At 38.7% G+C, this 27358-nt stretch overlaps 4 protein-coding genes across 5 annotated transcripts in view; 3 read left to right on the top strand and 1 right to left on the bottom strand.

The window, feature by feature from the left end:
• LOC121902039 (ras-specific guanine nucleotide-releasing factor 1-like) overlaps window positions 1-9090 on the top strand; it is a 28636-nt gene extending 19546 nt beyond the window's left edge. The window contains exons 15-27 of the mRNA XM_042419560.1: window positions 537-910; window positions 1427-1543; window positions 3182-3352; window positions 4111-4217; window positions 4328-4440; window positions 5219-5279; window positions 5421-5527; window positions 5671-5755; window positions 5862-6059; window positions 6313-6392; window positions 6490-6607; window positions 6818-6886; window positions 7186-9090. Coding sequence (XP_042275494.1) covers window positions 537-910; window positions 1427-1543; window positions 3182-3352; window positions 4111-4217; window positions 4328-4440; window positions 5219-5279; window positions 5421-5527; window positions 5671-5755; window positions 5862-6059; window positions 6313-6392; window positions 6490-6607; window positions 6818-6886; window positions 7186-7278 — 1693 coding nt within the window. The 3' untranslated portion in view covers window positions 7279-9090. The remainder of the gene's footprint in view (window positions 1-536; window positions 911-1426; window positions 1544-3181; window positions 3353-4110; window positions 4218-4327; window positions 4441-5218; window positions 5280-5420; window positions 5528-5670; window positions 5756-5861; window positions 6060-6312; window positions 6393-6489; window positions 6608-6817; window positions 6887-7185) is intronic.
• A 224-nt stretch (window positions 9091-9314) lies between these two features.
• Window positions 9315-14335, top strand: LOC121903005 (pro-cathepsin H-like). Its single transcript, XM_042420280.1, has 12 exons — window positions 9315-9390; window positions 10154-10185; window positions 10326-10431; window positions 10552-10622; window positions 10720-10824; window positions 11431-11517; window positions 11678-11733; window positions 11823-11904; window positions 12002-12070; window positions 12405-12511; window positions 13372-13500; window positions 13596-14335. The coding sequence occupies exons 1-12, from the start codon at window positions 9315-9317 to the stop codon at window positions 13669-13671; spliced, it is 996 nt and encodes a 331-aa protein (XP_042276214.1). The 3' UTR covers window positions 13672-14335.
• A 1183-nt stretch (window positions 14336-15518) lies between these two features.
• Window positions 15519-22529, top strand: wdr76 (WD repeat domain 76). The gene is made up of 15 exons (XM_042407767.1): window positions 15519-15687; window positions 15971-16072; window positions 16166-16264; window positions 16487-16579; window positions 17169-17227; window positions 17837-17954; window positions 18115-18216; window positions 18557-18594; window positions 18781-18934; window positions 19341-19499; window positions 19671-19786; window positions 19962-20060; window positions 20166-20318; window positions 20413-20466; window positions 20727-22529. Exons 1-15 carry the CDS (start codon window positions 15649-15651, stop codon window positions 20980-20982), a joined length of 1641 nt encoding a protein of 546 aa, XP_042263701.1. The 5' UTR covers window positions 15519-15648; the 3' UTR covers window positions 20983-22529.
• LOC121894983 (FERM domain-containing protein 5-like) overlaps window positions 21202-27358 on the bottom strand; it is an 83629-nt gene continuing 77472 nt past the window's right edge. Inside the window, exon 14 of one of the 2 annotated variants that reach the window (XM_042407751.1) lies at window positions 21202-26624. In XM_042407751.1, coding sequence (XP_042263685.1) covers window positions 26035-26624 — 590 coding nt within the window. In that variant the 3' untranslated portion in view covers window positions 21202-26034. The remainder of the gene's footprint in view (window positions 26625-27358) is intronic. The other variant, XM_042407759.1, reaches the window with a different exon arrangement.

Below are 27358 nucleotides of genomic sequence, written 5' to 3'. Positions count from 1 at the left end.
CTCACTGTTTTCGCCCCTGCTTTTTTTTTTTTTTTTTTTGCACTGCACCTCTGTCTCTTTCTCCCACTTTCCCTCCTCTGTCTCTATCTCGCTCCCCTTTTCTTTTTTCTCTCTGTTTCTCTCTCCCCATGTCTCTGTGGGCCTCCCCTGGGCTGGTTGCTGTTGGCAGCACCCGTGCCTCCCACACTGTCACTTGACATGCTATTTATAGGCCTTCAGAGGGGGTGGCTCTCAGTGCAAGGAGGATGCTGTCTTAAACAATGTAGCTTAAATAAAAGAGGCAGGAGCACCCAAAGAGCCCTGTGGTTCATGTGTTCCCTCTCTGCTTCTGTGTACAGACGCCAATGTGTATCACGCACCCCCCATTATCACAATTTCTCCCCTTTCCACTCACTCCTATTCAAGTTACAGGAATTTTTTTTACACAAAAATGCAAAAAGTGTTGTTTTTCAGTAATGAAAGATGCCATTGATGATTCTCATCTTGTTTTCTTTCTCACCATTCCCTCATTTTTCTTCTCTCTCTCATTCCTGTAGTTCTTTGGAGCTTTTCTTTGCTAGTAGCCAGAACAACAAACTCCTGTACGGCGAGCCACCCACGTCGCCGCGTGCCAGCCGCAAGTTCTCCTCCCCTCCTCCTCTTTCCATCACCAAGACATCTTCACCCAACCGCCGTCGCAAGCTTTCTCTCAACATCCCCATCATCACAGGGGGCAAAGCCCTGGACCTGGCTGCCCTCAGCTGTTCTCCCAATGGCTATGCAAGCATGCATTCCACCATGTCACCCTTCAGTAAGACCACCCTTGACATCAACAAGCTCTATGTGTCCAGCACCATGGCCAGCAAAATCTCTGACGAGGGAGAAACCAAAGCCGAAGGCAAGGCTGAGGAGTCTGTCCTCAACAAGCAAGGTCAGAATCACTGTCCAAGGGATTTTGCTCAGTTTTAATGAGGTTCACATGTACTGTGGTAGCAGTTTTATAAGTCCACTGTCATGCTTGTATCTTGTAATTATTCTCTATTCATACTAGAGCAACTTTCACTGTTCCAGTCTGTTCCATTAAGGTTGTAGAGTGGTACTGATGTATATTTTGGGTATATAACAAGTGTGAAGGGAAAAATAACAATCTCCTTTAAACAGTATCCTTTGGGATTGACCAGCCATGGAGCAGCAGTTTCAAATGGGGCATGTGGTTGTAATTCTATATCTGATTGTAAAAGATTTATTTTTTCAAACTTAAATCCAATTTTTATTTTTTTGTTAACTTTATCAGATTTAGCTGACCATGATTATCAATCATAATGATTTGAAAATATATGCTTTTTTTTTTTTTTTTTAGCTTCAACCCAATAGTTTTGTCCTTGGATTTCTAGCTATCTTCTTTGCTGTAATTTTTCTGTGATTGTCAAACACTGTTTCTGTCCAGATCTGTCGGTTAGAGAGGAATGTGATGAAGACCCAAGTCAGAGTGACGAGGCAGAAGCAGAAATGTCTCCTCCCAAGTCACCATCAACACCCAAGAATGTCAAGTCAAAAAACTCTGGTACGACTGTGTCTGTCTGTTCTATGTCAGAGACTTGTTAGAACATCTTGTGATCTACTCTTGAATCCCAACCCACCAGTTAAAAAAACAAATGAGCTGGCAGGAATGTTAAAGAACTTGGCACAACTGCGATAGCTGGCAAGTATGTAACTACAGTAGCTTAGAGTTTATCACTAGTGACATACAGTACTTGCCAGCTGAGTGTCCTGGCAAATGAAAATATAACAATATAAGATTAATGATAATAGATCTTATCTTTATCAATAACAAGCACCAACATGAAACATATTTATCAAGGGCTGCTTTTCTACTGTTACATCCTCTTTGACCACTTGAATGAATAATTCCAACTAGCAGATTGCATGACTAAACTCATCAAAAACCCAGAGAATTTGAAATGAAAAAGATAAGCTGAAATGAGATCAAATTAAATTAATACAATTGTCCAGTGGAACTGGACCAAAAAGAACTGCACCAAAAAGAACCATAACAAATGCAACATTAGTTGGCCTTTACATCACAGATTAGGCATAAGTGTCAGTCGTGGCTTCACAAAAGTATCTAGATTCATACACTGGAGACATTTAATCAATCAATCAATCAATCAATCAATCAATCAATCAATCAATCAATCAATCAATCCATCCATCCATCCATCCATCCATCCATCCATTTTTATTTATATAGCACCAAATCACAACGAAAGTCATCTCAGGGCACTTTTCACATAGAGCAGGTCAAGACCATACTCTTTAATTTACAGAGACCCAACAACTTAACTTTCCATTAAAGTTGTGGATCTTAAAAGATGTCCATAATGCAGGGGACACCAAGTATAATATCTAAGGTAACATAAAATGTCAATGTAATTTTTACCATCCAGTCAAGATCTAAAAAAGATGAGAACAGCAGAGGCAGATTGTGAATGTGAGCAGTATAAGGAGTTGCAGCCAAAGTAGACATACAGCAAACTTTTTATTTAGAAAATGACAAGTGTAAGTATAGCCAAATAAGGCCTTGATAAAAACCACCCACAGCCTCCTGGCCCTCCCCATACCGCACAGAGAGGGAGCATCCACCCTGTAGGTAGTCAGGCAGAATTCATCCCCAGTGTGTTCTCTTCCCACGGTGCTGGATAGAAGGGAAGCCAGTGCCGTGTGTGAGTAGGTGGAAGGAAACCTTGTACCTTAGCAACGATGTGCGTGTTCTTCTATACCGCCCCCGGCTGAACGGAGGAAGGCAGAGAGGAAGGGAGGGAGTGAAGGAGGGAGGCAGAGAGGCAAACACAGTGGAGTGTACATCGTCACTGGCACGAGCTGCAGGACACACTGTGCTGGGTCTGTTCTGGCTCTCTATTGCCCTCCAATGGTCAACAATATAGTTTGGTAATGAACATGAAGTACTGTATCTCAAAAGCACTTTACACGGACTATCAAATCATCTCTAATCACCTAACCAGTGAGGCACCGGCAATTTCCCTCTCTGCTGCACACTGAAAGTGTTGTGACAGTGGTGTATGCCAGAAAATAAGAACTGTTTTTAATTTAGTGGAAATGTTCCTTAACAATTCCATAACAATAATGAAGACTAAAAAAGGGTTTAACTTTAAATCCCTCTGTATGGTTTTCCTCCCTGCAGAATTTTCACTGTTTTCCTTCAACAATGGCATGGTGGTGTCATCTTGCCGGGAACTGGACAACAACCGCAGTGCCCTTTCTGCCGCCTCGGCCTTCGCCATTGCCACTGCTGGTGCCAATGAGGGCACGCCAACCAAGGAAAAGTACCGTCGTATGTCCCTTGCCAGCACAGGTCAGTCAAATGTGGGGAATGTGCTGTTGCCCATTAGAAAGGCTTGTTGAGGACAGCCTAGAAGTTACCTGCGTTTGCTATTCTGTCAATTATATTTGTAATCTACTGTCATCTGATCGGAAAACAGTAGCTAAAATCCATCATATTCAGCACAAAAAATACATTGACCAAATACTAGATGCTTTTGGAAAAACCTGTCTAATCACAGTTAAAAATACAATCAGATTGTGACATAGATTAACCAATGTCATCATTTGTCCATTTGTGCATAAGGAAACACAGTTTAGTGCCTCAAGGCCACCAGAGGGCCTCCAAACAAATTGACATCAATTTTTCTTTTGACATAATTTAAGCATCTGTTTCAGTATCATTTGATTTGCTTTTATAGTCACACTTTTATTAAGTATGAAAGAAACTGATCATTATTTTCTTTCTTAATTTAATTGTAGATGAGTGTTGTTGTATGTTATATTGTTTTATACAAATATAATTCTGGTTAGGGCTTCAAAAACACTTAAGACGCTGAATGTACATTTATATTTCTTGAATAATGTCTAACCAGTTGTAAACACTGATCAAGTGTCTCTACATATTCAAATAAACTGCTTTTCTCTATATCCAAAAGCAAAATAACAAAACATAGAGGAAAGAACCAGTATGTATATATAAGAAATAATGATGTTATATCACACAGCTGATGTAGGAATCAGTTGTGTAGGAATTAAGTTTAAATGTAACTTTGTTAAAACTGGTTTCAGGTTTTCCTACGGACCAGAGGAATGGGGACAAAGAGTTTGTTATCAGAAGGGCTGCCACAAACAGAGTCCTGAATGTGCTGCGTCACTGGGTCTCCAAACATGCCCAGGTACAGTTTGTCTTTCTTTCTTTCTTTCTTTCTTTCTTTCTTTCTTTCTTTCTTTCTGAAAAACAACACCTCTGTAATGACATTGTTGTTGTTCCTGTTTTGGTCCTCAGGACTTTGAGCTGAACACAGAGCTGAAGATGCGGGTAATTGGCTTCCTGGAGGAGGTGATGCATGACCCAGAGCTCCTGACACAGGAAAGAAAGGCAGCTGCCAACATTATTAGGTTGGTTTCTCACTATCATTGCTTGATTTCACACACAGTCATATATGACACATCTGTTGCCAGTATTCTGGAGGAAAAAAGTTTCTGCAAGACGATTTGTGATGTTAGCCATGGTGATAAAAACACAAACAGTGCAGCAACCCAGATAGTGCGACATCTAAATCCTGGTGAATTAACAGGAGCGCTTTTGACCTGCTCAAAATGTATATGGACACTGACAGTGGAGTACAGTCCAAAAGTTTGGACGCACTTTCTCATTCAAGTCAATGGGAAGGTGAGACCCAGACAAAGGGGGCAGGATCAACAGTCCCATGTGCAATAGCCCCCGTGGAAGAGTTGGTGCCATATCTATGATCTCAAAGTCACATGATGGTCTGTACCGTCCTTGGTAGCCCCAGCCAAGCTCTCTGAAGTTGCCAGCCACATAGTTAGCAATCCTGCTCCAGAAAGTAAAAACTTTTCACCCTTTCTTCTTGGCAGTAGTCCCTGAATATCCCTGAAGTCTTTTCTGTTTCTCTGGGGAAGAGAGATCACACTTTTACATCTAAAAACGGAGGTGGAACATACCAAAACTGGAATGAAAGTGCAGCGTGGTTTGTGATCTAACCAACCTGTCAGCATGCAATTTTGCTGCTAAACATTGTTAAGTTGTGGGGCCTATGCCTGTGAGGGTACCTGTGACTCAAACTGAACAAAAAGAGAAATTAATGCCCACTAAGGTCATGGCAATTTTGGGAAAAACCTTGAAATAATGTCACTTTTATCTTTTTGCATGCAGGACTCTAACACAGGAGGACCCTGGAGACAACCAGGTCACCCTGGAAGAAATCACACAGATGGTGAGAGAAAGGAACCTCTTCCTTCTTAAATTGCTGGGTGATTTGTGCTTTAGTTGTGATAATGCTTTTTCACTGTGTATGTGTTTATGTCTGTGTGTGTGTGTGTGTGTGTGTGTGTGTGTGTGTGTGTGTGTGTGTCAGGCGATGGAGGACTGTAAGACAGAACCGTTTGAGAGCCACTCTGCCCTTGAGATAGCTGAGCAACTCACACTGCTGGACCACCTGGTCTTCAAGGTCATCCCATACGAGTGAGTACATACACGTACATGTTTATGTGCATGCACACACAAAAATAGATACAAAAAATACACACTTGGTCTATAAGATAAAAATTATAGAGTGAGTGGGAGGAGAGGGAAGTAGTGATTTGAAATCATATTTTTTTCTGCAGGGAGTTCTTTGGTCAAGGCTGGATGAAGAACGACAAGAATGAGAGAACTCCGTACATTATGAAAACAACCAAGCATTTCAATGATGTATGTGTTTATTCTTGTATTGTGAATACATAAAAGATAGATAGATAGATAGATAGATATTTAGATCATCATTGTCACCATGCATTTTTCTTTTTTTTTGTTTTAGACCAGTAACAGGATCGCCACAGAGATCCTGCAATGGGACGATGTCAACATGCGAGTAGGCGTGATTGAGAAATGGGTAGCAGTGGCTGACATCTGCCGCTGCCTCCACAACTACAACGCTGTGCTAGAGATCACATCCTCTCTCAATCGCAGCTCCATCTTCCGCCTCAAGAAGACTTGGCTCAAAGTCTCTAAGCAGGTACAGTATCAGTTATTTCAGACATGTTTTCTCAGGAATTAAGGCAAGCGGTATTTCACATGGGTGGAACATATTCAGGTTTTAGTTTAGTTTTTCAGGTAATCAAAGTTTAGTTGAAAGGTAAGATAATTATAATTTCCCTCATTGCCCTCATTTCATGAAACACTGGGAAAAGTGGTATGTTAAACAGAAAATATATAATTGCATTTCTGGAGTCTGGCAGCAACATATTTTTCTTTGATCCATTTTCTAGACTAAGACCGTGATTGACAAGTTACAGAAGCTTGTGTCATCAGAGGGACGATTCAAAAACCTGAGAGAAGCTCTGAAGAAGTAAGTTACCAAAGTTTTTCATTTTCCCATAAGTTGCTCACACATCCTGTTTGTGTCTGCATATCTGTACAATTGTTGACCTGTCGACTGTCCTCAGCTGTGACCCTCCCTGCGTCCCCTACCTGGGAATGTACCTGACTGACCTGGCCTTCATTGAGGAGGGAACACCCAACTACACTGAGGACAACCTGGTCAACTTCTCCAAGATGAGAATGGTAAAGAGCAACAGCAAGGGATGATGTTTTGATGAACATACATTGACATGAACTTTTCATTGTTTCTGTTTTGAATCTAGATTCTCATTTCTGTTTCAGCAATCCTATTGCTCTTCACTTTAAAACAAGAGATGAACTGAAAATTGAATTTTTCTGAACATAACTCCTTCAAGGTTGAAAGTATATAATTTTCCTCTCATTTATCTCCAGATATCTCACATTATCAGAGAGATACGGCAGTTTCAGCAAACTGCTTACAAGATTGATTATCAACCAAAGGTAAGATTATTGTTTTGTCTGTAGTGTACTTATTGTGTACTTGATACATGTCAGGTGCCAACAGACTTTAATTACTTTGTGAACTAAATCATGTATGCTCAGTAGGGCACAAGACTGACCACAATGTTCATGAAAAGAAAAATAAAAGAGAGTGAATAAAGGCTGTTTTCCTTCAAATGTGGCCAGTATAACTTAGATGTAACCACAGCAGATATACAGTACATGCTGAAATTCAACATCTATTATAAATGGTAGCCTGAAAAAAAAGAGAGCTTTGTCTGTGTTCTTTATTGCTTCAGGTGGCAAAGTACTTGCTGGACAGCAGTACAGCGCTGGACGAGGAGAGCCTGTATGAAGCATCTCTGAGAATCGAGCCCAAAACTTCATCATGAAGAGGATCTCTCTCACTCTCTCCCACCATCAACCCTCATATGGAGTGTACAGGAACATTATATCATAATGTACATATACTATTATTTGTATTAGACACAGTAGGCTGTGCCCTTCTAGTATGTGCTCCCCAATGGACTTGTTGTGTATAATCGTTATTAGAGACTAGAAGCCCAGAGAGGTTTTATTTATATAGTTACAGAGTATTTATATGTTATTTATCGTCTTAAATACCATTTTATGATGAAGTTATTTTCAACCACTGAATAAATAGATGAGAGAGTATAAAGACAAGATATTAAGTCATATCCTAATGGGAATGTGCAGTACAGTATCTCTCTCATTCATGAGAGATAGTGGTCACATCTGACACATGATTATCAACTCCCACTTTTCTGCTCAGATGTCAAGAAGTCAAGAGAGAACTGCACATAACTGCAGTCATCTTAAAGTCCCCATACAAAACATTTTGCTTTATAAGTACAGCAGCTGTTTCTTCTACCTATCTGCCTATTTGCCCAAGTGTAGATCTTAAAAGTATAAGTAATATGGATATCTGCAAATCCACTAGCTCCATGATCATTCATCTAAAGTTGGAATACTTAAGATTTCAGTCAAGTTAAATTGAATCCAGCAAAGGAATGGCAGACTCTGCCACTAATAATGAAAACTACTATAGAGAGAGTTAATTTCTGAATGTAAGTTGAATGGCTATTGCAGAAACCATTAATATCATTAACAATTGGGTTTAACTTAATGAAAATCTTATTTAGATTCTAACTACAAGGCTCTGAAATGTAGACACTTTTTAAACATTTCCTCTCAGAGGAATAAGGGAGGTGAAAAGTGGGACTGCTGTTGTGGCTAAAGTTGAATCATGTGCTCTGATGTTTTATGTAGCCACTGAATGACAAAATATTAGAGAGGATAGGAAGTGTTGGAGTCAGACTGACACATGACCATCTGCTGATTTCTGATTGAGCTGGGACACATTTTTTTCAGTTTGGAGAAATGGGTTTTTATGCTTCGCTTATTATCACCTTATTCCCCTGGTGGGCAACATGATGTATATACAGTATAAGAACCGGGCAATGTATGTAGCAGATGTAACCAATATTGAGCCACTTCAGGAAGTTAAATTCCCAGCTTCTCCACTCTATGACAGTGAGAGCATAGTTTTTATGGTCAATCCTCTTTGGCCAGTGCATTATGGTTTTGCCTTAATCATAAAATGGATCATATACCACACGAGTATGTAAACTATTTTGTTCTACGATTTGCCAATGAAGCAGAAATATTTGCCGTGTACAATATTGTGTACAGGCAGTCTGATGCATTTCCTAACGTGCAATGTGTTAAAAACATATCCCTCGAAATGTGTTATCCTTATGATTGTTCAACTCTGTAATAACTTTTCTGTGTATGATACTTTAAAACAAATGTTGAAAACAACTTATAAGTGTAACACATTCTGTATCCTGTCTATTCCAATGTTTTAGCAGGAACTATAGTAATATTGTGCTTATTCTAGGAATATTTATATGTATTTTTTACAGGCTTTGTATAGAAAAACACTTAAAGCTTAAGTGGCAGGCATGTACCACTTTCACGTGTTCAAATCTATATCTAGAACAGTATGTGTACTTTATTTAAACCCCACCCTTGCACATGAATCTTTATCCTCTCTAACAGGCACATCAAATGTTTGCAGTGAGCAATACCCAGTGGTATGAGAATTATCTTTCAGTCTATTTCAACAGCTTGAGTAGTATTTCCAGTTTTGTATAAAAGTGTATTCTTTCCTGATTACCTCTTGTTAATAAATCTATTCTTTCTCAGGGGGAGAAGTGTCTTCAAGGCTACCATATGTTTGTGTAAACTGACACAGCTGTATGAGCCCATAAACTTTGTGGTTATACTGTAGCTCAGCCAGGCGGACATCAAAGGGTGTCAAAGGAAGGGGGTGCTAAGAAGTCATTATAAAAAGAAGCCGGGTCATGTGACGCTCTCAAAGCTGGCTGGAGCCTGTGGGGGAAGCATGGCGCTCAGTGTTGCATGGTTCTTCGCTCCCATTTTAGGTTTTGTTCATTTAACACCATTAATTACACTGGAAGGTAAGTAACCATTTATGAAGTCCGTCTTTTTTCATTTAATTTCAAAATGTTAGTGGCTGTTGTTATAATATCTCACTGGTATGAATTTTAAGGCAGACAATTCAACAACAAAAGGTGCTGACACTGAACATGCAGTTTTAAATGTCACAAATATTTGTGCTTAGCCTCAAGTTTTTTTCTTGTGAGAATTTCTCCAAAAATATCAATCATACTGAATATTCAAATGCTTTAATAAGTAAAGCAATGCTGAAATATAAAAGTCTTATATTGAAAAGTCACACGCTTAAGTAAAAGTGGATAATATTTCCAAAATATACAAAGTATCAACAGTAATGATAATTCAGAAAATCACCCCAAATTACGCTATTGTATATTATTAAGACTGTTATGGGTGCATAAGCAGCATTTTACTGTTCTTGGTCGATGTTGATCAAATTTAACAATTTTATACGCTGTTTTGTTGTTTAATCTTTAACAATGTATCATATTTTACAGGCTCAGCATGTCTTGTTTGTAAAATCTTAATCTGGAAATAGCTGTCACAGTATTGCAGTAAAAAGCACAGTATTTCCAATTGTAATAAATTGGGACTACAGGGTAGCCTAAAATGGAAATAAAAAGTAAAGTAAAGTACCTCAAATTTGTACCAAGTACAGTACTTGAGTAAATCAATAAGTTAAGGATTGAATTTAAAAGACTGAATAACAGTGTGTATGTTGCTTATTAGTTTAGTAACTGAAGGCGTCTTTCTGTCTTCTTTCAGGGGAATATCACTTCAAACAGTGGATGTCACAGGTACATACATAACAAAGTAACTGATCATTAACACTTCACAGTCTTATGAATTATTTTATTTTGCATATTTAAATAATAGCCTTTTTAGACTCTATTACTTCCTTTGTATATGCTATTACATTTATCTTTTTGACTTGCAGCACAGCAAAGTTTATGACACTGAGGAGTACTACCATCGGCTGCACATATTCACTGAGAATAAGAGGATCATTGATCACCATAATGCTGGGAATCACTCCTTCACAAGTACTGTAAAGTGCTGCGCTAACTCCTGTCTCATAATGCACTGATTATTACCACAAAGGATGAACCATTGGGTCTTTTCAAAAAATGTAAAAATATCTATTTTATCATTTTCAAATCTAGTGGGCCTGAATCAGTTCTCAGACATGACATTTGAGGAATTCAGGAAATCCTTCCTTCTGAGAGAGCCTCAGGTAAGACACATCTTACAGTGCAACACATTTTATGCAGCTGGTGCTTTTATACAGAATGGTTTTTCTACTATGACCTTATGATTCTGGTCTCTTGTAGAACTGTTCAGCCACTAAGGGGAGTCATGTCAGCAGGACTGGTCCTTACCCTGAGTTTGTTGACTGGAGGATGAAAGGCAACTTTGTGACCCCTGTGAAGAACCAGGTATCCTACTATGATAGTGAAAAGCCGAAGAGGTACCACCACACTCTAGAGGAGGAACAGACATTAATTAACTGCTATTTCATGATGAAAAAGTGGGGACATCTCCCTGATATTACAAGTTGTCTTAAAAGCTTAAAAATCTCCATCTCTTCCTTTGTAATTTAATATATATAGTAAAAAAAATACACATTATTCTTTGTCTGACCTATAAGTAAGCCAAGAGTTCTCTTAGCTGAAAATCTGATGTCCCATGTGTGCTCTATTTTCAGTAGAGTTAATAAACCATCGTAATGGCTGTGCTAGGCAGAACAGAAACACTGATTGTTCCTTCTATAAATTACTTTGATTTATCTCTGAGCACTGAAAAATGTAAAAGCAAGTCACAGTTAAAGTAATGGTTTGTATCATCAAGCATGTAGTTATTCATGTGTGTAATCATGTCATTCATGTGTCTAATCTGAGAGTAAATGGTCAAAACAAAAACAGCATATCGCCACACAATCCAACATCCTGCAACAAAAGTGTGCTTCTTAGCCTAATACAAATAATAAATTATTAGTTCAAATCATTCTGCGTGTTTCAGTTATGTTGTGTTTGCTTCTTTAGGGTCACTGTGGAAGCTGTTGGACGTTCTCTACCACTGGTTGTTTGGAGTCAGTGAATGCTATCACCACTGGGAAGCTAATACCTCTGGTGAGATCTGTCTGACTATTATTTAGTAAAACTAAATTCATAATAATTATAGTAAACTGAAACTGGTGGTTTTTCAGGTTCTTTTCATGAGTAGAACTAGTATGAACTGTATTATCACTGCTGTGTATAAATGCATACTGCCTGTTTACTTCTGTATCAGTCTGAGCAGCAGTTGATAGACTGTGCCAAAGACTTCAACAATCATGGATGTATGGGGTAAGCAATATTTTTTTATTCAAATATTTTTTATAGTTTTGGTCATAAGATTATAGTAATTATAAGAATACTTGTGTATAATGTTTCAGTGGGCTCCCCAGCCAGGCTTTTGAGTACATCAAATACAACAATGGTCTTATGACAGAGGACGACTATCCCTACAAAGGCCATGTATGACTTCTCTGGAGTAATGTCTCATTATTAATTTATCTATGTAAAAATAATCTTAGTAAAATCTAGTAAATTAATTGTACTCTCTCTGTTTCAGGATGACACTTGCCATTTTGAGCCTGCACTTGCAGCTGCTTTTGTCCAAGATGTTGTCAACATAACAAGTGTGAGTGTTTGTGCATGTGACTTTGCTTATTCCAATATATTGTAGTTGTAAAGTGTCCTTTAAGAAATTACTGCTGTGTCACAAAGTCTCAAATCAGTTACAGCTAACCATGTCATTGTAGGTAACTTGATAAGAGGAAGAGACAAAAAGCAACTGTTTTAGGATAGTTTCTTATAGTTAAATAAAAAATATTCTGTGACACTGTTGCAGCGTTGTGGATACACTGTATGTAACTGTATAAGTAACATAACAACATAACAAAATTTCTTACCTTCTCACAGCAATTTGCTGCTCATTCACTTATCAAAATGTCTGTATGTTTGTCCATCCACAGTACGATGAAAAGGCCATGGTTGATGCTGTGGCCCGGCTCAACCCTGTGACCTTTGGCTTTGAGGTCACAGCTGATTTTATGCATTACAAAGAAGGTGTTTACACCAGGTGAGCTAATTACTCCAATACCTCAACAAGCGCTTACTGTATGTATTTACTGCTGATGTCCATGAATAAAGTGTGATCAGAAATGTTCAGAGCAGTTGATCAGGCTAGACTGTGGCCACTTTGTTTTTATCCCTTTTACAAAATATTTAGAATATTTTTGTCAAGTAATCCGAGTAATTAGATTTTTGTCAAATAATCCACCAGCATAGAAGTTATTTAGTCATGGAAGAGGATTAGGGGACTAATAAAGCTGCCAGTGAAATATGCAGTGTCCAACATCTTAGTTGATGGCCATTGGTCAGATGTGACAGAAATCTGCTCACACTGATATCAGAGCAATATTTTAGACCTTTGTCTCCTCTAATGCAGGTTTAAGTAAGTATAATGATGAGATTGTATAGCATCCTGTTACGGTGTCAGACGAATGTAGTGACCAAACTAAATATATCAAGTGCTGTACTGTGCTACCAAGCCTTTCATCACACAGCTGACAGCCTGCTGGCTTGGAACATGTCCATCCCTAATAAGGAGCTATTCATAAGTTTGCCACAGTGATCATCAGATGGCTCATTTGTTATGGTGCTTACAATTATGAGTGCTTGGGGGTCACTTCACACAACTATCTGTCCCCTCTGGCCATGTGTAATGTTTTGGAACTGAAAAAGACAAATGAGCCCATTTCTTACATTTTTTTATATCTTAGATTTTGTTCTTTTGGTTCAGCCTTTCTGTTTTAAACAGCTACACACCGCATCCTTGCATAGGCAGGCAGGATGAAGTTGAAGGAGGTTGGTCAGCCCACTCACCCTACAAAAGACATGAAATATATTGATCTAAATGCATCAGTGTTGTCTGTTTAGCACCCAGTGTAAGAACACAGCAGACATGGTGAATCATGCAGTCCTGGCTGTGGGTTACGGGGCTGAAGACAACGGCACGCCATATTGGATTGTAAAGAACTCTTGGGGGACAGCCTGGGGAATGGACGGGTAAATATAGTCTGTTTATGTGTCTGTGTATTTCAGTGTGATGACTTGTTACTGCTTTCAAGGATCATGGACACCTGTCTTCTTTATCCCCTCAGATATTTTTTGATTGAGCGAGGAAAAAACATGTGCGGACTGGCTGCATGCTCTTCCTACCCTCTACCTTTAGTTTGAGGAGTGACATGACTGACACAACTGTCATCCAGATACAAAGTTGGTATTTTTATGTTCCCTGATGTGTCATATGTTGTCCCCAAGGGTTTAATCTAAACTTAAGGCTCCTACCACCTTCTCTAAGAGTTGGATCTTTCAACAATATATATGGTATTATCTGAATATTGAAATTGAGATGAGAAATATAAAGCCAAATTGAAGAAGAAATACATGTGCAAAGTACTGTAATTAGCAACATTAACACGGTTACAAGTCACAAGCTAAGAGCTGTTCAGTAACCACATTCTTGGAAATTAAGCATTAAGTTAAGTGCATGTGCTGCTGTGTGTGGGCGAAACAGATCAGCTGTCATGATGGAGCTTAAATCAGTTTGTGTTTCCTGAATATTCAAGATATTTCCAGGAATAGGCTGTTTTTCATTTAGTCGGTTTCACAATAATTAATCAGATCTTCCCAGTGCAGCCACAGTCTTTGTTGTCCAGTAAGAAGTTCCACTGAAGCAAATCAGACTCATTATTGAAGTACATCTGTGTGGTACTTGAGGTGGGAGAATTTGCTGCTCAATAATTGTCCCATGGGTTTTCAGTCTTTCCTAGAGCTTAAACCATAGAATAGAAAGATAATGGCAACAAGTTGCATCAGATCTGGATGTTTTGTACAAGTGTTCTTAAAGGATTTATCATATGTGTTTTACATGAAGTTACATATTTTTGTACAATGTGTTTAAATTTGTTACAAGTATTAAAATCAGAGTTTTTCATACTTTCTATATTACCATGTTGTGGGTTTCTTTTTCTATTGAGACTGTACTGTACTGGTGACATCATCTCTGAGCTCACAGAGCCTAAATATCTGAACTGTGATATCATCTGTGAGTTGTTATTTTACCTCATAGATGATGAGAAACCAAACCATGAGGATGCTGGACAGTAGTCTGATTAGTGAACATTACATATTGCAATGCCTGCTTTCACTTTTAACAGATGTTAAAGTGTGCTGGGACCAGCTACGAAGATGGAATGGTGGAAGATGGAGCACTTTACTAGTGACTCAACTCAGTCACCTCTGAAGTTGTGAAGGTGGTCCAGGCATTGCATCTAAGGGAGCCTAGTAGACCTCAGCTTGATCGATTTATAAACTTCTGTATCTGAACTGGTGACATTATATTAGAGGTCACACAAGAGGCTAAAACCCTACAATTCAGTGTAAACTGTGACATCATCTGTGAGGTCACAGAGCCAGCTCTGATTGGTTCCTTCATGGCTCTGTGAACAGAAAATCAAGTGTGTAAAAATCTTTTAAAAATCTCCTCTGATTACTGTAAACAAACTTTGGTGATGAACGTCAAGCAATTTATCCATGTTTTGCTAATAAACTATTTCTTCCTATGTCTCTGTCTCTTCCACTATGTTATTAAATGTACTGGTGAATGATGTATTGGTATCTCTCTCTCTCTGTGTGTATGGGTGCGTTCGTGTACCGGGAACTGACTACTTTCTGTTTCTTATTCTGAAATATGCTGTCAGTGTGTCAGTCACATTATTATTGTTCAAATTAATTTATTTTCTAACGCCTAAATAACCCAAAATGATCTGTATTCGCTGAGTTATTTCCGCTTCCTGGCGCATCATGCCATGACTTGCCAAAGGATGGCGACATTATCACCGGCTGTGGAAGCTAGGAGGGCAAGAGCTCAGACGTCAATCAAATTCTAAAGCGCCCATTGGCTGTTGGTCGCTGAGAAAACGCCTCTTTTCGAGTGATGCGTAGATGCCAGCCAATGAGCTGCTAGGATTCTGTTTCGCAACACAGAGGGGAGGGGCTAGTTACAAAACATTTCTAGCATGTGGCGCCAATTGTACTTCGTCTCAATTATCTACGCAGTAACCTGCAGGGAAGTGTGGATGTTTCACTGTCCTACAGTCCTCTCAAAGAAATAGCTTGAATCTTCAAACGTTTCACTAGCAGAGCACTGAAATGTCGACCAGACGAACAAAACGCGAGACTGTCGTGAAGGTACAGTTATTAGTTGTGATTTGGTGAAGTTTTTTAATGTTGTTCCGTTATCTTAACCTATCATTTGTGTTAGCTAACGTTAGTTGTTGAATAACATTAACATTAGCAAGTTCGGCAGTTGAACTAACTTTTGTTAGAGAGTGTAGACAGGTGAAGCATGCTTTGAGGCGTTACTCCGGTGTGTTACAGTGATGCTGCAAAAAGTTGTGGAAGAGTGAAATGAAGGCATTCCCCGAGCAAAGTTGTATTAATGTTAATAATGTTAATTATGCACACTTGGCAGGAAATGACACCTGTGCAGCTCCGACGGTCAACACGAAGCGGCCTGTTACCTAAACGCCTTCAATACTCTCCTGAAGACACAACTGAACCCCCCAAGAACAAAGTGAGACACACTTTAGAAACACCGAGAAACTATATAACATAACATTTATTATTGTTTTTTGTTGTTGTTAATATGCCCATATTTTATTGTTAGAGAACCAAAACGCATGATGAAAATTACAGTCAGAGTAAGAGAAAGGACCTGAAGGAGGAGGACTCAGATGTTGAAAATAGTGATGTGGAGCGTACATCAGTAAGTATGAAGACCCTCGTTTACGTTCAGCTCTCATTTACTACATGTATGGATCCTATTGTTTTAATAAGATAAGCAGTTTTTTCATCAAGTCAAATCTTTTGAGCTTCTTGGCTACATGTATAGTAGAAAAACATGTGTGGGCCAAATAGACATCAGTATTCTCAACTCAATGTTAAAGATTTCTGCAGAATATCAGCGCTGTATCTTTGTGTAACACAGGTTGGGCATGGAGGACTGTCTGCATATGAACTAGAGCGCCTGGAAAACATCAGACAGAACCAAGCGTTCCTGTCTTCCATCAATTTACTCCAGGTGGGTACACACAAGGATTGGTCACAGATACATGGGGTGGTATTCCCTATAGACCCAGGGACGTCTGGTTTCACTGCAGGATGATATTGAATTACTAACATTGTGAATTTCCCACCAACCTAAATTTATTTTCATCTCAGTTTTTAATAAATATGTGGTTTTAATTCCATTTAATTAGCCTTAGAATAGCTACAACAACCAATGACCTTTAAATAAGACGACCAATGTATTTTTTTAAAAAAAAGTTAATATTACATTTTATATTAATTTATCACAATATGCATTTTAGATCATATTGCCCAGCTCTATTTGTTTTGTTTTTTTAAGTTGTGTTGTAATAAAGAAAGCCTTTGATCAGCCTACAGTAAAAGTGGAATACTGTAAATAGTCTATGGCCTCATTACAACCTCACACAACCTCAACAATCCTGTGCGAATTAACTACATCTTTTTTTGCATGTGAAAAGTGAAAATGTAGGTCAGAACTGTATGTATGTGTGTGCATTTGGCACACAAATGAATGATGTGTGTAAGAACTCTCTTCACTATCACCATCTTGTGGTATTAAGTCTTGTTTTCTTTTTCCAAAGGCAACTGAGGAGTTCAAACAGTCAACACGGCCAAAGCCATCACAGAGGGGTCTCATGAGGTACAGTCGCCTGACAAACTGTTGCTGCTGGTTGGAGAGCTCTGAATAAGATAACTGAGTTGAGCATGACTTCTGACAAGACTGGGGAGCTGTAGGACTGAAGTGTTACAAAATTGTAATGAGAAAAAAACAGTAATGAACATTCAGTGTCTTGTAGTTTTGTGTATATATGTAACATCATCCTACCAACTGCATAAACATCACAAGATATACAAGAACATCATGCTTCATACTGTCACTCATTACTTAACGCGTTTGGGAACCTGCTGGTTTTTGAGTTTAAATTAAACAAAAGTATAGCAAAGGGTCAGAAACATACAGTAGGTTGTGTGGAAACCATTAAGTGTGTAGGTGATTGGTAAAATTATTAAGTATGGCTAATGTAAGATTAAGTAAAGATATTATGTTACATCTTCTTAAATGTGAGGATTTGCTTTTTTCACAATTTCATAACACTGATCACTTGGGTTTTTTGACTGTCAGACAAACAAGTTGTTTGAGGACATCACTTCAGACTGTTTGTTAGTTTCAGCCCTAAAATAAGCTTTCAGTGATTAAAGGTCTTCTTGATGATGATGTCACTTTAATGATCAGTTTCTGTCGTGTCAGGTCACAGACCGGTGTAAGAGAAGTGCTGCCACCTCGCAAATCCCTGCGTCTCCAAAACAAAGAGGCAGAGGTCTTGAAACTCCCCCCTGAACCGAGAGGGACGTTGATCTATCAACAGGTAGCTACATATATTAAAAAAAAACTGTAATATATTCATCACATCTCACTTGTCCCACTCCACTGCTGCATATGATTCTGTCTCTTAGCATTTCCTTTTCTCACCGTTGTTTCTTTTCTCGCGTTTGTTACTCACTTCAGTTATTTTACTTGCTTTAAAGTCTTCGCCACTCAAGAAACCTCCTGGCCCACTGCCTATGGATCCAGTCAACATGGATGAAGGAAGCAAGCTGCCTTCACAACTTTTTGAGCTGTGCTCTGAGGTAGGATATTTCATGTTTTGATATTTCATGTTCTCATTACAACCCTAAAATTTTGATGTTCCGTTCAATTACCATGCTGGCCTTCCAGAGACACCACGCATTTTCTGCTCTCTATTTGTTTGCCTTTCAATTGATTTCCTCTCACATTAGTAAATAAATGCAGTGCTGTTAAGCTGTGACTTCATGCAGAGTAATAGTTAAAGCTAAAAATATTTTGGAGATGCCTAACCTTGAGATACATAGCTTTGCATCTTTGTTTGGGTTGAAACATTTTTTTGTTTTTATTACTCATGCAGCTTCAGAATCAATTATTAAACCATAAAATTGCTTTTCTTTTCAGGACACAACAGAAAAAAAGGTGGAACTTGATCTGAAAGAGTAAGATTTTAAGTTTTGATTCTGACATCAGCCTGTTGCTTAACTTATAAAGAAGTGACTGCTCCACCTGTTACTGAACATTATTTGATGTTTGTTGCATTGATGGTCACATTTTTTTTTTTTTTTTCAAACAGCTGAAAATGTTTATACAGGTGGGCACAAATCTACACTGTTGTCTTCATGCAGGTACCGCTCTGCTCTTAAGAACATGAGAATAACTGAGGACAGAGTGGCCAAAGTGGTGAAGGATCGCATCTTCTCTGCTGCCTTCCACCCCTGCGCCAGCCGCCTGCTAATGGCTGCAGGAGATAAGTGGGGGAAAGTTGGACTCTGGAATTTGGTACGTTTTCTTTGCTCTGATCATAATGCTGTTTATAAAAGGAGTTTTCACAACTAAATGGCTGGAAGTGTGCCTCAAAACAACTCATATCAACTATATCAACTTGAAGGATCTCACACATTACTAAACAGACCTTCAGGAGTTGTATTTGTAGCAATATAACTGTGTGAGGCTAATATTCACTAGTGTTTTAGAATTACCTCTGAAAATTTTTGGCTTTCTACATGTTTGACTTTCCTCAGCATTCAATCTATTACTTTTTCTCCCGTCCACTTCCTGGAATCAAAACATTCATCACTGGACACACATGAATACCGTTTAAATGTCAGAACTGTTTCATATCACCATACAAAATCCACATTCAGAATCCACACTCAGTTCCTTTTTCATGTGTATATTTCTTCAGGGTGGAGATTGGGGTGATGACGGTGTGCTACTCTTTGAGCCCCACACTCGTCCCGTGGGCTGCTTGGCGTTCTCCAGGGCTCATCCCACCCACCTGCTGAGCCTCAGCTATGACGGATCTCTACGCTGCATGGATGTAGAGAAGAGTGTCTTTGATGATGTGAGATACCTTTTGTTCCATGAAATGTATTCTTTAAAAAAAATCACATTGTATAGGTTTTAAGGTAAACTGCCTGAATGCAAGCTTAAGTTTTCAAAATATACCATATAGAACATTTGCTCAAATTTCATAATTACCTCTTGTGGCCAATCTGTTTGTATGTTGTTCTAGGTGTATGACATTGACGATGGCCTGAAAACATTTGACTTCATGTCACATGACTGTTTAACACTGTTGGTTGGGAACTGGTATGGAGAAGTTGCCATTGTCGATAGGCGCACTCCAGGGTAACGTATTCCTGTCTTAACTGGATGATGCTGATAATGATAATAAGTCATTTTTTTGTTTTATCTCCATAGTGTTAAAGAGTAACAGTATGTGTGAACAATGTGAACTGTTGTGTCACTTTGTGATAATTTTCATAAGCATACATGCTTACACTTGCATTCAACTTCTCTGCAGAAACTCCCATGAGTCTCTCCACTCATTGGACCCCAAGACTCTGCGTTGTGTGAGCGTCCACCCTTTACAAAAGCAGTACTTTGCTGTGGCAGAAAGCAGGTATGACTGTTGATTTCCTCATACAAATCTGTTTGATTAGTTTTCTGTCTTGTGTCAGTTTGTCTTTTTGATCATATCAAATTAAGGTTTTGATTGTGTCTGCAGGGTCGTGAGTATTTATGACAGCCGGTGCCTAAAGAAGACCACAAGCCAGGCAGTCTCCCAGCTGCACGGCCACTCTTTAAGCATAAGCAGTGCATATTTCTCTCCTTGTACAGGAAACAAAGTTCTCACCTCCTGTATGGATAACCATATAAGGTGAAGCTGGCTCAGCACTTTCAATGATTGTTGTGCTTATTGTGGTTTATTTTTCAATCCCAGCTCAATTTATATCTTCAACTTTTTTTGACAGGATGTATGACACATCTGCAATGACCACTAAAGCTCCCTTGCTGACATCTATCAGGTACATACACTCAATTTAACTTCAACTTGTAATCGGATAAGTCATTATTTCACAGACACAGAAGATAGACAACACAGCACTTAAAATTTAGTTAATAGGAAAATACAAGATGTTAATAATTTCTTGATCAGTGGTAGTGTTCATGACTAGTGGGATGAAATCTCTGTGGAAAAGTTTTTGTTTTCTGCTTTTTTGTTCTAAAGTCTGTGCGTTACTTGAGAGACTTATTCACAGCCTGTTTTTTCATTCTTCATTTTCAGACATGACATGCAAACTGGCCGCTGGCTGAGTAAACTATCAGCAGTGTGGGACCCTAAACGGGAAGATTGCTTTGTGGTAGGGAGCATGTCAAAGCCTCGGAGGGTGCAGGTGTTCCACGAAAGTGGCCAGCCCCAGCACTCCTTCGTAGACGATGAGAACTTGAACACTGTGCTGTCTGTCACTGCTTTCCACCCTACTAGGAATGCCTTACTGGGCGGCAATGCATCAGGGCGCCTGCATGTGTTCTCTGACTAAGATGAAGACCAAAAGACTCCAGGTCCTGGGGTATCACAGAGTAACAGCATGAGAATTGTTTCTCACTATTCCAATTAAACTACAATAATTGCAACATTGGGTAGGTTGTATCAAAGCGTAGGTGTATTTGAGGACTGTCCAGTTGTGCTGTATCCTAGATCACAGCAGTTACATATACAGTGAAACACATCACGGCCTCTGAATATCAAATGGTGTCTATTTAAAAAAAAAAAAAAAAAAAAAGACAACCCAAAAAACTAAAACTTCTCCCCTGGAGTCCATGTTTTCTTGTTTTACAATATTAAGTCAGTGAATGTATGTATTTTTTTCTCAATGTCAAAGTGAAGACATATTCCTACAAATTAATCTAAAGTACAAATGTAAAATGACTGTGTTCAAGTCCACTGAATGTCTAGTCTAAGTCAACTTTGCACATGAAGACACTGCACTCAATCTCTGTGAAATTGCATGGGGACTGCGTGAACAGCAATATTTGCCTGTAATACCAGATTGAACTGAGGTCTGTACTGTGACTGGGCTGCTCCAGAATAATATTGTTTTGAAGTCATTTCTGAAAATTTGGCTTCATGTTTGGGTTTGTTGTCTTGCTGGAGAATAGTCACAGCTCTCGAGGATGGCAGCAGGTTTTCTTCAGGGACTTACCTGCGTTTTGTTGCATTCATTTTACCCTCGACCTCTACAAGGTCTCTAGAGGCCGTGCTGCAGAAAAACCTCTCCACAGCCTTCATGGTGGAGCTGGTGTGTGTCTTTGATGTGCGGTGCTTGGGTTATACCAAACTTAAGCATTTATTATGATAGCCAAAAAGCTCAGTTTTGGTCACAGATACTGGCCTGCTTTTGGCAGTTTTACAGCCGTCATACTTTTTCCTCTTTTCAATAATTGACCTCCCTGCAGTCCAGGGGATATTCAGTGCCTTGGGAATTATCTTGTCTCCTTCCCCTGATTAAGTGTGAAGGACCTTTTGAGATAGATGTATATTTAAAGTCACCATGTGTAGAATTTTTATGTGATTACACAGAAATGATCTTTCATTCAGCTTATGTGACTTCTAAAAACAACTGTTAGAACCTATGCTTTATTATAGTAAATGAGGTGAACAGTCCTGCATCAGTTAAGTTTGTTTTACAATAAACCTAATTTAGGTCAGTGTTTGGAGGCTTGTTCACTTAGACATTAAAAAATATTTTTCTGTTAATCATCAAGAATTTGAAAACTTTGTACAGGCACTGGAGTTAGGAAATAATCTTCAGAACATGGCTGCTGAAAAGTTTGTTTCGTTGACTGCTGTATACTTTTCTGTTCTCACATTTACAATTTTATTATACTTAAGATGTTTTACAGAACTAAAACCTTTTGGAAAATAGGTTCCATATGTATTGTTTGTGGTGCAGTCAACTGAAATGGCAAAACTGTCTTGACTGTTAAAAAAAAAAGGTTATGTTTATTCAATGTGTTATTTTGTTTTGTTTTTTTTATTTGTGGTTGCTGAAACGAATAAATATGGAGACATTTTATATCAAACATTCCTAATGTGAATAGCATTAATTTCAGCTAGTATCATTATCACCTCAAGATGGCAGTATTGTAACATGAGAACATTGACCAGTCTGCATTTTCCAAGCAGGGACACATTGAAAAACTTTCTGATGTTCATTTTTCAAAGTAATGCCTTTTTTCGATCTCTGAATTCAAGATTCAACTTGTAGCCAGACTAGCTGCCAGATGTCAAGAATATATTATATTTATTCATAAATAGTTTACACCAGTCCTCAGTCAGTGATTGGAAATAAGCAGTCTTGTTTGGAGGTAATAAATGCAGAACACATGCTTACAGAGACATTCCCATGTGCAGGGCCATGGTACAGGAAGGAAGCTTACAGTAAGACCACATCTGTGGCCGTATTCCTGTGTACATATTTCAAAAATGAATACAAGAGATGCCCGTCAATGGAACTGTGGCCCCCATTTGTTTCTGACAGTTGAAGTGATCTGAAACAGATTTTTGCAATAAAAAAATCCCTATATTGAACCCTGCATTGCACAAAGCAAGATCCAGGAAGTCAGGTAGATGAATATGCTACTTCTGCTGTTTAAATTGGCAAAAAATACAACCTGTTTCACTTCAGTTCTGGTAAAACCTGCACCAAAGTCCAAAGAGGAAATGGGTCTACTGTCAGGTGTTCAGTTCATTTACACATACTTTCACAAGAGAACTTGCATCTACTGTTTCTATATTGAGTCAGGTAGAGCAATCTAGGGTTAAGCAACAAGCAAACATGATTTACATAAAAACCCTTTTTTTGACAATAGATATTTTGGAGAAGTATCTTTGACACTGCAGAGTGGTACCACAGTGAGTAATTCACCATATCCTTCACACATGCATCTACAGGCTGTCTTATTTATCACCTTTTGAGAGGATTCAAAACATTTTGCATGTCTAGCAGACAGAGACAAACATAAGTTTGCAGTTCCTGGTTAATAATAATCATTACATTATTTGTAATTTATTGCTCAAATTATGTTGTAAAGTTTTTCATACACGTAAACAAAATGAGGCTTGATACTACACATTTGAGGAGGTAAAAAGTAAACTTTCTGCCTTGACTTTTTTTTTTGTACATGATCACCTTTCACCTAACATGTCAATCAAAAACCACCAAGCACCATCTGAATTAAAGCAAATACACCAGTGATGTTTCCCATCTGGAAACCAACCACAAAATATTTGTGTTATTCTACTAAATATAAATAGTAAATATTTCTGTTTCTCTAACTCGTCCAACTCTGAACTAAGACTCATGAGAAACAGAATCATTCACTCATTTCACTGTTTCTGAATTTTAAAATGGTACTGTACAAAAATAAAAATCAACATTTATAGCCTGTTATTTAGGATTCATTCATATTTTAATACTACAGGGATTCTCAATGAACAAGTTTTGTCAACCTGTCAAAATTTGAATATGAATACAGCAGCTTTCCAAACTGCCATTAAGTGCTTGCATATCCAAAATTTCTCAGTCACTATACTAAACCATTATTCTTGTTGCATAAATAATACATCCACTTTTTTTTTTTTTTTTAGGTATAATGTTGAAACACCTGCTGATCAGTCTATAATTACCAGTGGCACACAGCATATACACCTCCTAGTCAAACACTCGTAGGCTTGTTGAGAGGAACAATAGTTAACTGTCACTTTATGGTTTGAACTTATGCTGTCGATTGCTCTGAGCTGTAAAGACACACTGCAGGCTAACCTGTGAAATAACATACAATAAGGCTGGAGAAGAACAGCAGGCTATCAGAGTTTCCATCTGTTGACGTAAACTGACGCACTGCCAGAAATAGCAGACAACAGAGGTTTCTTTGGTAGGTGTGATGACGAAGATTGCAGAAGGACGTAAACATGACTTATCTTAGGTTCTCTTGTAAGCGAGCGCAGGACTGAAAACTACATATCCACTGCAAAAAAATAAGTCCATTAAAAGTCACTGTGAGGAAATCTGTGTGTTGACGAGACACCAGTGTGTACAAAAATGGAAAAATAATTTCAACATATGCAGCCTTGACAGATAAATGCATAAATCTGAACACAGCAGGACTAAATAAAGTTAAATGACCTTCACTCAACATGGGTCTTGAACTAAGAACAAGTACATTAACTCTCTTAATTGTATACTGTGGGGAAATTGCACAAATTCTTGCACTTTACAAAGGTAGAACAATGTCAAATTTCTCATCATGGAAAGGATCTTGTTTTTTATATATATTAACAGTATTGCACATCAAGATAAACTCCTTCTACAGAGCATGGGAGTCAAAGAGCTAACCAAACACTTCACTATCACTACAGCGCTAGCGCACATAGACCCATCACCTTTACAATTAGGTTTGTAATACTGTAAAAGTAACTACATCAAAGTGACAACTGTTCCTTACACACAGAAGTTGATTGTGGTTATCAGCCTTATTTGGCAGCTATTTTATAAAATCAGTAAACCTTCCACCTCCATTACTTCTATCCTTAGAAAGACTTAATTTATAGTCATAGGACAATTTAAAAAAAACAAAAACAAAACTTAATTTGCGCTCTAGTGGCTGGACAAAAAAATGGTAATGTGAGCACAGCAACATGACGTCTGACCATAAACTAAATCACACTTACTAGAAAAATAATCATTCAAGCCTTTCAACAGGGCAGCACACACATTACACCTGGGTCAAATAGCTACTGCAACTAATTCTTAGCATTTGTTAAAATTTAATGTACCCGATGTGGAAAATTCAATATATGCCTAAAATTGTATAAAGCAAACTATAATGTTTGTAAATACTGTTTGACTCAGGACTGATCTACATTCAGTATGTGCTGCTTAGTTTTCCATTTAACACTTCCTCTAACCCACAGGTACAACTCCAAACACCAGTTTTTGATCTAATAATATCATAGTATAATTCATATACACAATATATATGAATGTTGTTGGCTTTGAAATGAGAAACTTAGATGAGTTAAACTGGCCCCCATCTCCTCTTCTCTCAAAACTTTACTCAAACTCTCATTTACAGTCAAGTCACACAACACACACCCCAACACATCAGTTCATTCTGTCTCACAATAATGTCACAATGTATAAATTAATACAAAAATAAAGGCAACTATTATCTGTGGTTGAATAAGTGGAGTCTGTCAGACTTTATTGTCCCTTCCAGTGTTTAAATTAAACCCTGTTATTGTGACTTTGTGTAAAAATAAAATACCTTGAAATGACCTGAATGTGATTTCCTCTCCTCGCAGTGATGGTGAAACTAAATAAACAAGGCTCTTCAGGGGACAGTCCGTGGCTTGAGACAGGAGCTCCTTCCTGGGAGAAGCTGAGTTAATATTGGGAATAGGGCTGCCATCTTTTTCCTTTTCCCTCCTCCCACCTCTCTCCTGACCAGTCTGTTGTACAGTATGTGTCCCATCTCCTTCAGTGGAGGCCTGTGTTGTGTCATTCAGTCTCTGCATCCTGCACTTTGCCTCACTTGCTGATGAGGAAACCTCCCATCCATCGTAACTTACAGGCGAACCAGCGCCGCAGTGGGCAGAAATATTCAAAGTGGAACTGCTGGAATTCAGGTGTCTTGCGGATGTCTCTCAGGAAGGCAATGTCCAGGTCTGACTCTGTCAGCATGATGAGCAGCAGCAACAGGGCGAACAGCAGTCCGATGGTGACCAGGAACAAACGTAAAACACTCAGGATGAACTTGTTCAGCTCCTCTACGTCGCTAGGTGGTGACGGCCTGCTTCTAACCATACGCAGTGCTCTCCTGCCGGGTCTGAACTCTGCCGCCTGCCCCTCCATCGATGCCCCCGCCTCCGACTCCTTCTCCTCATCAACGCTGCAGGGAGCACCATTAAGGTGGCGTGCCACCGGCATCTCCATTCCATGCTCGGCCACGGGTGTAGGCAGCACGCTGTCTGAGGGGCTGTAGGCCTCGTCTGAGATGACTGCTGATGTGCTTGCCTCACTGCCATCCATCATGTGGCCCCGAGAAGACATGAAGGAGTCGCCATGAGAGACGGAGCGCACAGGCGTGGAGTGGGCGCTGTCTCGAAGAGACTCCAGACCTAAAAACACACAACAGAGGACAGCAGTTCATAAGGGAGATTCAATAGTTGGGCTGTATTGTTGCGAGTTACATTTAAAGAGAAATACTGACCTTTCTTAGTTACACTTTACACCTAATAAAAATTGCACAGGTCTATCCATCATGATGCATTTAGTCTAAAAAGGTAAAAGGTTTGTCCTCTATCTCTCTTTATAAAAGTTGAATCATTATAACAGAAATCAGAAATTTGGTTACATCTGAGACAAATAGTTTCTAAAGGACACACTTCAATAATTAAAAAACACGTGACAGACTCTGAACTTAACAACAACTTAAAAATGTTCTTGTGGAGCAGCCAAACTGGATATAAACTGGTTACAAAACAGTCTGTCCACCCCTCACAACTAGTTGGAAATAGAGCTGCAACGATTAGTTGAATAATTGATGGAAAGAAAATTAATTGGCAGCTATTTTGATCATTTCTTCAAGCATTTGTTCTTTGATTTCAGCTTCTCAAATGTGATGATGGTTTTTCTATGTTATATTTAACAGTAAATTGAGAACTTGTGTTTTAGACTGGACATCAGTGTAGGGTCTGAGAAATTGTGAATGCCATGTTTTCACAATTTTTTTCAACATTTCATCAAGTAAAGGATGGATCAATGAATCGAGAAAGCACATTAACTGATACTGAAAATAACACAGCCCCAGTTGGAAACCACACCAGACAATATGTGTAAAGTAGTACATGAA

Source organism: Thunnus maccoyii, chromosome 1, assembly GCF_910596095.1.
Source record: "Thunnus maccoyii chromosome 1, fThuMac1.1, whole genome shotgun sequence".
Lineage (NCBI taxonomy): Eukaryota > Metazoa > Chordata > Actinopteri > Scombriformes > Scombridae > Thunnus > Thunnus maccoyii.
Note: the sequence above shows the minus strand (reverse complement) of the source record. Positions and strands in the feature narration are given on the sequence as shown.